Genomic DNA, 12,052 nt, shown 5'->3' on the forward strand with positions numbered 1-12,052 from the left:
CCATTGACCCAGAGTGCTGGAGTAAGGTTCTCAGTTGCTGCTGGCTGGACTACTTACTCCCTACACACAAGGGCGAGGACAGAGCACCTGCCCTTATACTTTTGTGATACAGGACATGGAAGAGTTTTCTCCCACCATCACCTGCAGAGTGGGAGGGAGGGATTTGATAGTATATTTCCAGGGGCTGGCAGCAATCAGCTGAGCTGAAGGTCTCATCAGCTAGGGCCCAATCCAAGTTCCATTATAGTCCATGTAAAGACTTTCCATCACTTTAATAGCAGACTCAATGTGGTGTGAGAGCTTGGGTCTCCAGGCACCTGGGAGCTGGCCTTAAACTGCCACTGCCTGAGCATGTTGGTCTCCCATGATAGACATGAACTGGAAAGTAAAAGCAAAATATAAGCAAAACAGATTTCATGTTCACTTACGAGGGATCAGAGCTGGGTTTGATGTTTCTGGGAGGTAGGCTGGGAACTGGTGGTGCTTGTGTTGATGGGTGAGAAGCTGAAGGAGGAGGAGGAGGTGGTGTCTGTGTAGCAGAATGGGAGGGTGGAAGTGGAGGTGAGGAGAGCACTGAGTGGGAGATCTGTTTAACAACTTCTTTGTTAGAGCCTAAAACCAACAAAACAAACACAATTTATCTAGTTAACAACTCAAGATGATCCAAAGACAAAACATTGCTTGTTTAGATAAACTCTAAATATAACATATTAATAGGAAACATACCCAGAAATTAACATGTTATTTAAAGATCGTAGATGTGTATGGTGCCTTATAATACATATATAGACAGATATTATTTGTATTATCACAGCATTTAGGAGTCCCAACCATGGACCCATTGTGCTAGGCACTGTACAAACCAGAACAAAAAGATGGGCCCTGCTTCAAACAATTTACAATCTAAGTGTAAGATAAGAGACAATAGATAGATACAGTGTGATGCTCTGTACCTCGGGGGAACATCCTAAACCCCAATGTTCATCTTTATAAAATGATTGTGTGGTATCCAATGCAAACTTTGTCATGTTGGGTGTCCTCCAAAGGCTCATGATGCACTGAGAATGGTTGTTATAGTGATGTTAAAGTAATTTTTACAGTAATGTTATAGGTTATAGTTTCATATATATAGTTATGAGGCTGAAAATGTATCCTCATGGCTTAAAGCAAACGCAGGCAAAAACTCTCCAGAAGCAGAGGGGCAGTTCACACCTCATCAGGGCATGTATGGGACAAACCCAGCCCAACCTCACAGGAACAAAGGACACTGGCCTAGGCAGCAACAAAAGAATCTGTAGACTCTCGAGGGTGTCACCACCCTTCCTTTGGTCAGTTTGGAACTGTGATGAGGTAATGCTCACCTGACCCTGAAGTGGGGAGGCAATGCCAAGAGGGAAGAAAGGACATGATAGAAGGGAGAGATATTTGCCATGCTCTCTCTCTCTTCCACCTACAGCTATAGACACCACCACCACCAAGCAACTGAAGCACTGATCAAAGGGGAGAGCCTGGCTGAAGAGCAACCAGCCAGCCTGTGGTGAGAAGCATCTAAGTTTGTAAGGGCATTGAAAGTATTAAGATCAGCTTAGAATGTGTTTGTTTATTCTACCTGAAGCAGTGCATTTGGTTTGAAGTGTGTCAGACGCTTCCCTTGGGATAACAAGCCTGGTACATATCAATTTCTTTGTTAAACTGATGAACTCATATAAGCTTGCAGCGTCCAGCGAGCATAACTGGACACTACAAGATGGAAGTTCCTAGTGTTGTGTGTGGGACTGAAGATATTGGCTACTGTCATTCGGATGCACAATCCAAGGAGTAGCTTACTTGCTAGAGGCTGTGTGTGAAGAGCCCAGGAGTGGGGGTTCTCAGAGTTGACCTACCAGATCACTGGTCCAGATACCACCAGAGGGGAACGTCACAGTGGCACAGCAAGCAGAGTGTATGTACGGCTTGTTACTCCAAGTGAAGTTCACACTTTAAGCACTGATATTTGTTATTTTAAGTGAGTCTTAAGTGCAGTGGCTAAGAACAGTCAGGAGGAGGTCACAGTTTTGTTATTTTCTGTTTGTTTATTTCAGGTGAGGGAAATAAGCACAAGAAAACAGAAAAATGACTACCAGTGAGGCAGCTACAAAACTAGAGCTGTCCAGACTGGAAGCTGCAGAGAAGGAAAAGGACCGAGAGTTTCAAATGTGGCAGGCAGAAATGAGGCTCAAAGAAGAGGAGGCCGCACACAGAAGGGCTATGGAAGAAAAAGAAAAAGAGAGAGAAGAAAGAGAGAGTAAGAGAGCGGGAAGAAAGAGAGAGAGCAAAAACACCAGCTGGACCTGCTAGAGAAGCAGAACCAGAACCCCCAATGACTCCCATCACTCCAAAAATCCACAAATGGGAACACTTATGTCCTGCATACAGTGAAGAGGATGATATTGCTGAATATCTGACTACCTTTGAAAGGCTGTGTGTAAAATATGAAATCCCTGATGATAAGAGAGTTCCTACCCTGATTGTGAAATTTACTGGTAAATCTTGAAATGTATTCAATGGAATGCCTATTGAAGATGCTTTAGACCAGGGGTAGGCAACCTATGGCACGCGTGCCAAAGGCGGCACACGAGCTGATTTTCTGTGGCACTCACACTGCCCAGGTCCCGGTCACCAGTCCGGGGGGACTCTGCATTTTAATTTAATTTTAAATTAAGCTTCTTAAACATTTCAAAAACCTTATTTACATTACATACAATAATAGTTTAGTTATATATTATAGACTTATAGAAAGAGATGTTCTAAAAATGTTAAAATATATTACCGGTACGCAAAACCTTAAATTAGAGTTAATAAATGAAGACTCGGCACACCACTTCTGAAAGGCTGCCGACCCCTGCTTTAGACAATTGTAAATTTAAAGATACTGTTTTGCGAAGTTTTCAGATTACCTCTGAAACATATTGAGTTAAACTTAGGAATCTTAAGAGGGATATTGGGATGAGTAATGGGGAATATGTAAACAAAATGAAAGATTTGTTGGGAAAATGGGTGAGGGGATGAAGAGTTGGCAAGTTTTGAGGGAATGTTGGATCTTATTGCTCAAGAGCATTTCCTAAGCTTACGTAAGGCTGATGTAAAGCGATGTCTATGGGACAAAGATGTAAAGGTTGTGGATGAGATGGCTTTTTTAGCTGATGCCTTCAAACAGAATCAGGCATCTATTGAGGGGAGGCCACAGAAAGAGCGGTTTAAAACTGGTGGGAAGGGAGGATCTCATTTTGCCCTGGGAAGAAAGGAGGGGTTTGGGAGCTTAAACATTCTCTTACCCAAAAACATTCCTCTAACCCTCATCCCAAATCTCCTGTAAAAGCAGAAGAGCTCAAAAGGTGCTATCAATGTAATTCCACTGATCACCCGAGGAATAAATGCCCTGCGCTAGGAGGAAGCAGGCAACCAATAGCTCATGTTAGTTCTGCTGTCCTCAACACAGAAACCCCCCAAGCAATTGAAACCTATCATATTGGTTCTGTGAAGTTAGCCTCTGCAGAACCAAATATGGAGCATCTTAAGGCTGTCCAAATTAATGGCAGGGAGTACTTGGGGCAGAGGGATACAGGGGCTCAGATCTCTCTGGTTAAACAGAGTGTGGTCCCAAAGGACAGTATGTTGCCTGGCCAAATGGCAGAGATCATGGGGGTGGGTGAAAGCAGATTCCTTGTACCATTAGCTAAAATCCATGTGGTCTGGGAAGGTTTGGAAAGTGTTTTGACTGTGGGTGTAATGGAACACCTCCTATTCAACCTGCTCCTTGGTAATGTTTTTTTTCCGTGTAGCTCAGGTTAAAGTATTTGCCTGCAGCAGGAGGGAGTTTTATGCTGGGACCCCCGAGGGAAAGGGTGAGGTCTCAGGAACTGCTGAGAGAATGGGAGAGAGTCGTCTTGATTCTTCTGCAGCAGGGAGAAACAACATGCTTCCAGGTGGGAGGGTGGTTGAGACCAATTCCTGCACTGCAGCTGGAGGCAACACCACATCAGGAAAGGATGGGGGTGTAATGCCTGCCAGGGAGAGAATTGTTCAGGTTGTTAGCTGCCAGCAGGTTGCAGCTGAACCAGAGTCAAAACTGGCTCTAGGGAGCATAGAGTAATGTGTCCCAGAGGAGAGCCCCCAAAAAGGGGCAGGGGATCTCAGAAACCACTGAAAGGTGGGTGAGGATTCCTGTGACTCTGTAACACAGGGAAGCAATGTGCTTCCATGTACGGGGGGAGGGGACTGAGACTAGCTCCTTTCCAGCAGAAGGCAACATGCCCTCAGGAGCAGGGGCAGGAGAGGTGTTGTCAGTGATTAAAGAAACTGTCCCAGTTGTTAGCTGGCAGAGTTCCCAGGGAGCACAGAGAAATGTGTCTTAGGAGGGGGCCCAGAGGAGGAAACTGGGGAAGGAATAGTGGGGGTACAGGAATGTCTCCTCTCCAGTCAGTTGGAGCAGGATGCCCAGGACACTAGGAGGATGGCTCGGTCAGCATCTGTGCACCCAGGCACTCAGCCTGTGACCCAAGTTTTGAGAAGGAACAGTGTAACTGACCTCCTGGAGGGGAGCAGTCACACAGCTGACTTCTCAGGGACAGAGCAAGGGGTGGTGGAGGGTACCCCAATCCAGGTCCCAATTTTTCAGGATGCTATTTCTGATAAGTTTTTGGAAAGTAACTGTGTCTCTTTAAATCAAGATTCAGCTCCAATGCCTGCAATAACAGAGGAGTTGGGACCAAGAAGTTTCCAGGTGGTAGTTTGTCAGAATACAAATGACCCAACTGACAGAGAAGGGGGTGTTTTCCCCCAGACTGGCGAGACATAAAGAGCAGTTATGGGAAAGCTGCTGGGAAAAGGAGAATCTGATCAAAAGGTAAACACACATAGGAGGGGGAAAACACAGGGTAACCCCAAAAGGGGAGTTGGATTTTCTGTATATGTACAGTCCTGGGGTTGGGAGACCGCTCCCCAAAGGGCCAGCCAATGTGCAGGATACCCCTGAACACCTATTGTGCCAGACCTTGAGGCACCAAAATTCCAAAAACATGATTAAATTAAGAGCCCACACAAAGAGAAAGACTGGAGGGAAAGAAAAGACGGTGACTGATTAAATGGGAGAGAGTCAAAGGACACCATGGGTAATGAACAAACTAACCTCAAACTACACTATCTAAACAGAGGGCATGGTATCATAAAGATACTTGTAAACACCCATCTGTGATAAAAAATGTGAATTAATGTTAAATTTTGGGGATAAGAATTATGACACAGATGTTAAACCTTATGATAATGCTACTTTTGAATTATACCTGTAAACAGCTTTAAGGCTTATCACAGCGGAGAAACCATAAAAAACCTGATTTGCTGCGTGTGAATGAGGAAACTGAGGCACGCTGCCTCATGGCCTTAATGGCTGGATGCCAAGAGAACTATGACACAAACTGCCTTTGAGCTAGTCAGTGACTAAGCCTCTTGCAATAAACTAAGAGGGGAGGAGTGACTCTCTGTACCTTGGGGGAACACCCTATACCCCCATGTTCATCTCTATAAAATGCTTGTGTGGTATCCAATGCAAACTTTGTCATGTTGGGTGTCTTCGGAAGACTCATGATGCACTGAGCATGGTTGTTATAGTGATGTTATAGTAATTGTTACAGTAATGTTATAGGTTATAATTTCATATATATAGTTATGAGGCTGAAAATGTATTTTCATGGCTTAAAGCAAGCCCAGGCAAAAACTCTCCAAGAACAGAGAGGCAGTTCACACCTCATCAGGGCATGTATGGGACAAACCCAGCCCAACCTCACAGGAACAAAGGACACTGGCCTAGGCAGCAACAAAAGAATCTGTAGACTCTCAAGGGTGTCACCACCCTTCCTTTGGTCAGTTTGGAACTGTGATGAGGTAATGCTCACCTGAATCTGAAGGGGAGGGAGGGCAAAGCATGGGGGAAGAAAGAACATGATAGAAGGGAGAGACATTTGCCATGCTCTCTCTCAATTCCACCTACATCTACAGACACCACACCAAGCAACTGAAGCACTGATCAAAGGGGAGAGCCTGGCTGAAGAGCAACCAGCCAGCCTGTGGTGAGAAGCATCTAAGTTTGTAAGGGCATTGAAAGTGTTAAGATCAGCTTAGAATATGTTTTGCTTTTATTTCATTTGACCAAATCTGACTTGTTATGTTTTGACTTATAATAACTTAAAATCTATCTTTATAGTTAACAAATCTGTTTGTTTATTCTACCTGAAGCAGTGCATTTGGTTTGAAGTGTGTCAGAGGCTCCCCTTGGGATAACAAGCCTGATACGTATCAATTTCTTTGTTAAACTGATGAACTCATAAGCTTGCAGTGTCCAGCGAGCATAACTGGACACTGGAAGATGGAGGTTCTTAGAGTTGTGTGTGGGACTGAAGATATTGGCTACTGTCATTCGGATGCACAATCCAAGGAGTAGCTTACTTGCTAGAGGCTGTGTGTGAAGAGCCCAGGAGTGGGGGTTCTCACAGCAGAGCAAGGCAAGGCTGGTTCTCAGAGTCAAGATTGGGGTGACCTAGCAGATCACCAGTCCAGATACCACCAGAGGGGAACGTCACATACAACAGTGGGGATATTACAAGGAAACAATTAGGCAATACTGGTCAGCATGCTAGGCTGTAGTATCAGCACACCAGCCAACATTAAATAATTCTAATATAATAGGTGATGCTGATAGTGAAGCCCAAAATTAACACTGCTATTTTTTTTCCATTTTAAGACCCTGTTTTCAGTTGCGTATAACTTTGCCAAACTTTAAACATGGGTTGAAATTTCCCATGCTAGGCATCTGCCTCACACTGAATTTTTTAAAGGGTTTTAGCAGTAATGGTTCATCTGTATCTGTGAATGAAATTAGGGAAAATACATTGTTTTGTTCATGATAAGAAAATCTTACAATTGTTTCATTGAGAAGCTCTGCCACTGTCATTCATTGGAGCAGGGACTTCTAATTTGGAAGTGGTGTGTGCGTGTGTGTGTTGCTCTGGTGTTAGGGATCTATTCTTTGCTGTCCCTGTGAAAATCCACCTAAATCTGGCCAAGTTATAAACCTCTGAATAATCCCAGTTCACACATGCTAGCAGTCTTGATCTGAAGACATCAAGAGATGGAGAATTCACCACTTCCCTTGGTAGTTTGTTCCAATGGTTAATTACCCTCACAGTTAAAAAACTTTGATTAATTTCTAATCTGAATTTGTCTGGCTCCAGCTTCCAGTCACTGGTTCTTGTTATGCTTTTCTCTGCTACATTAGAGAGCTTTACAGTACCCAACATTTTCTCCCTGTGCTTTATTGATATTGTGTAGTGCTAGTTTTTTAATCAGAATGTCATGCAGTATTAAACCAAACTCCTTACAATAGTCTAAGTATATTACAACTATGCAATTACCTTTGTCAACCAAACTTGTAATCTCATCAGTGAATGAATCAGTTTTGTTTGACAAGACCTATTTTCAATAGAATCACATTAACTGGCATTAATTATAGCCTTATCCTTTAGTTCTTTATTAATTGAATCCCATATCAGCTTTTTCATTATTTTACCCTGTGCAACTTTAATTCTGCCCTCTTGTGCAGTCTTTAATTACACAATCACATTCCACTCCCACCAGTTGTTTATTGACTTCTATTGGACCTACGTGCTCAGCATAGAGTAAGAGCTGTAAAATCTGGCTCTTCGTGATTTGTACTAGGACACTGTTGGCACTTAACGTACACTAAGTAATCACATTTATACTCAAAATGTTTCCTTTTTCTTTGTTTTCTGTAGGCCTCATTATCTCCTGTCTTGCACCTTGTGTACTCATCCACACTTGTGCAAACTGAAACCAATGTGGGTGCAAAATACTTCCATTCTAGTACTGAAATTAATGGGACTATTTGTGTAGGAAAATACCACTCAGTGGAAATAGTGCTGGCAGAATCAGGTCCACAGTGATTGCAGATTAAGCCATAATGATGTTTCAATACTGCTTCTTTTCTGTTTTAATTGGCTGTTTTGAATTAACCTAAGTTCCATATTTGTCTGTTTCTGCAAGTCTTAATACACCGCATGGAAAGTTTAATACACAGCATGGAAAGGAGCTATATTAGTGATGGAATTGGGAGTCAGCTGGGAATGCTCAGGTAAAACAGAAAGAGAAGCAATAATGAAATATCATTGTGGTTGCACATGTAAATCAACACCATTCAAAGACCTGGTGAATCATTATCATTGTGCACTAGCCTCAACCACTGGCATACCAAATGACTCCTTCCTCTCCTTTGCAGATCTCTTTGGCTTTCAGACATCCTGCACCAGATCCAGACAAAAGGGTGGAAGGCCGAGCACTGATGGCAGAAAATGAAAGCTGAATCAGACAGGATGACTAACAAATTCCTCAAAGCCTGTGCTGAGGCTGTGTGAGAGGTCAAGAGAACCTTCCTTTTAGCCTCCATTGAAGCTGCCAAATACCACCCCAAGGAGCTGGCCAGGGTGTAAATTGCTTCAGCAATCCTGAGTACCTACAACCTAGATCAGAGCTAAATACCAAGCGCTGCAAAAAATTATCATCCTACTTCACAAAAAAAACCACACACATTGGGAAGCCTCCTCAAACAGCATGGATCCACTCCACCTGCACCCACCAACCAACAGCCCAGCTGCATTCCCACAGGTCAGTACACTCACTCATTAGGAAGTTCTGGACACATCTAAAGGAGTCCCAACTCAAGACTTGTGAAATTATACCTCCACCACTAGACCCCTCACTTGTGGAGTCCCACAAGGAACAATTCTCTCTCCAGCTCTTTTCAACATTCAGCCATTAGGTGTACTGGTCATACAAAATGGACTCAGGTGCCAGAACTATGCAGAAGCGAAATAGCTCCACTTATCCTTCACCACAGATGACCATACCACTACTAGCAAGATGGCCCTGTGCTTGGATAAGATCAGCTCATGGATGAAGAACAGCTGGCTGAAACTGAACCCAAGCAAGACTGAGGTGATGCTGGAGGGCAGAGGACAATACTTTGAAAAGTTTGCCATCATGATGCCATCACCTTTGATTGAAGATACACACCCACAATTGGTCATTTCAATCCATAGTTTAGGAGTGCTCATTGATTTCTCATTGACGCTGAGCTCTCACATAGCAGCATCCATGAGTAATGCTTTCTATCATCTCCAGTTGGCTAGGAGGCTCTGTCCCAACCTGGTAGAAGGTGACCTGCCCTCAGTTATTCATGCCTTTGTCACCTCTTGGCTAGATTACAGCAATGTGATATACCTGGAATGAAGCCTTCAGCACTTAGGAGATACAGAACACTGCAGCACATCTCCTCAATAACACAGGCTACTGTGAGCACATCACATCTGTCTTCTGCTCTCTACACTAGCTTCTTATAGAATTTTTAATCAAATTCTAGGTGTGGCCCTTATCTTCAAGGTGCCCCAAGGCCTGGGCCCAGCATATTTAAAAGACAACCTAAAACCCTGGGATGAAGACCCTGGTTGACAACTAACCCCTTCCCTTGGTACAATGGAACTTTCTATTGCAAGGGTAGAGCATGTCTGTGTGAGACTGAGAACAATCTCGGGGGCTGGTCTGATACTGTAAAATGAATTCCTCTAGGAACTCATCACCCTCTGCTCTGAGTGCAAGGTGAACTTCTTTGACCTTGCCTTCTCTAACATAAGTACATAGAAATATGCATATTAACACAAAACAAAATATCTACCACAACAAGACCCTCCACTGCACATGGATCTCCTCTGGGGAGAGGATGAAAGAACAACATGTGATAGCTGTGCAGTCACACTGCTTAATGCACTACTGGAAGGCACTCAGATACTATGATGATGAGTGCAATATGAGAACCTATATACATAAGAATGTCCATACCAGGTCAGACCAGTGGTCCATCTAGCCCAGTATCCTGGCTTTTGAAAGTAGCCAGTTCCAGATGCTTCAGAGGGAATAACAGAACAGATCAATTTCAAGGAATCCATCCCCTATTATCTATTCCCAGCTTCTGGTACTTGGACGTTTAGGGACACCTGGAGCATGGCCAATAATAGCCAAGTCCTCCCCGAACTTATCTAATTCTTATAATGAATTGAATTACTAGGGCCTACAGGAACTCCTCACTTAACGTTGTAGTTATGTTCCTGAAAAATGCGACTTTAAGCGAAACGATGTTAGCGAATCCAATTTCCCCATAAGAATTAATGTAAATGGGGGGGTTAGGTTCCAGGGAAATTTTTTTCACCGGACAAAAGACTATATTATATATATATATATATATATATATATATATATACACACACACACACACACACACGGTATAAGTTTTAAACAAACAATTTAATACTGGTACACAGTGATGATGATTGTGAAGCTTGGTTGAGGTGGACGAGTCAGAGGGTGGGATATTTCCCAGGGAATGCCTTATTGCTAAATGAACTAGCAATTGACTGAGCCCTCCAGGGTTAACTCTCACAACACTCTACAAGGCAGCAGGAAAGGAGGGAGGGCAGACAGAGACACACTCCCTGTGTGTGAGAGAAAAAATGCGCATTTCCCCTTTAAGTAGCTGACCCCAGGCTTAAGTACATTGCCTTGTTAATTAAATCAGCTTGCTGAGACTGAGCTACTGCCTAGATGCTCCCTCTGTCTGTCGGATGTCCCCCCTTCTCTATGGAAGATGGGGTAAGCGGGGTGCAGGGGCAGGGGGGAGGGGGGAGACATCCTTACATTAGCCCCCCTCTTTCCCCCTCCCCCCCCCGTACATCAAGCAGGAGTCTCTGGGAGCAGCTCCAAGGCAGAGGGCAGGAGCAGCACATGGCAGTGGGGGGAGGGACAGCTGTTGCACAGGGAACTTAGGAAAGAGGGGAGCTGATGGGGGGCTGCTGGTCCACCCATTGTTCCAACCACCCACCAGCTAGCTGCAATGGGCTGCTCTTCCTGCAAGCAGTGGACAAAACAGGTGGCTGCCAAAGATGTTAGATGGGAGCATTTCATAACTCATTAGCATGTTCCCTAATTGATCAATGACTTAACATCGAAACAACGTTAACCGGGTCAACTTTAAGTGAGGAGTTCCTATAATTCTGTCACATTTACACTGATGGTTCTTTCCTATGCAAATAGTTGAATTTGCTTTAATGGGACTTCTTATTAAGCATTGTGAGTATGCTTTCAGAATCAGACTGAAATAAAAATGAAATCTGGATCTGATACATGAGAGCACTTAAGCATGTGCTTAAATTTAAGCCTATGCTTAAGTTCCGTTGACTTCAGGACTTTTGTTTTCCTGAATCAGGAGGGAAATAAAAAGTGATCAGTAAAATAAGAGTAAAGAAAATTTTTGTTTACATTATGAACCTCTGCTTTTGAGGTATAAATCATGGCTGAAGGTGGTTTCAAAAAGTCATAGCCTGCTAGACTGTTTTCCATAAAAACTGGCTATTTTTCACAACAATTGCATAAAACTCATCAGTTTGAACACTTTTAGTTACAGGACACCTCCTGGGGGAATTCTGCCCCACTGTGCGGCGCAGAATTTTGTAGAAATTAATGTTGTGTGCGCAGAATTTCCTTTTCCCCACAGAAATGGGCTGCAGTGCTGCTAGCTGCCAATAGGGGCCACTGGATCTGGCAGAGCCCAGCTCGCACCTAGAAGTCTCTGCTGGGGGGAGGGAGAGGACGCTAGAGGGTTCCTGACAGCTGCAGTTCCCAGCATGCCCTGGGGGAAGGAGGCAGCAGTGCACAGGAAACTCCATGCAAGCCTGGGACTGAGCATCAGGCTGTTTCTCCCTCTGGTTCCTTGGGCTCTGGAGGGGGGAGAGGGGAGGGTGTCTGGGCTGAGGGCCACGGCTGGGCTCTGTGGGGGGAGAGGAGCGGGTATCTGGCCTGGTGGGGGTGTGGCTGGGCTCTGTGGAGGAGGAGTTCAGGTGTAATGGCTGGGGGGGGCCCTGTGGCTGGGCTCTGGGGGGGGGGGGGGTAGGGGTTG

At 44.3% G+C, this 12,052-nt stretch overlaps 1 protein-coding gene across 7 annotated transcripts in view; it reads right to left on the reverse strand.

Annotated features, from left to right (window-relative positions):
• Positions 1-12,052, reverse strand: part of FYB1 (FYN binding protein 1) — a 122,327-nt gene that overhangs the window by 38,184 nt on the left and 72,091 nt on the right. For all 7 annotated transcript variants that reach the window (XM_065598878.1, XM_008168697.4, XM_065598876.1 and 4 more), the window contains exon 3: positions 429-612. In XM_065598878.1, coding sequence (XP_065454950.1) covers positions 429-612 — 184 coding nt within the window. The remainder of the gene's footprint in view (positions 1-428; positions 613-12,052) is intronic.

This window comes from Chrysemys picta, chromosome 6 (assembly GCF_011386835.1).
Source record: "Chrysemys picta bellii isolate R12L10 chromosome 6, ASM1138683v2, whole genome shotgun sequence".
Lineage (NCBI taxonomy): Eukaryota > Metazoa > Chordata > Testudines > Emydidae > Chrysemys > Chrysemys picta.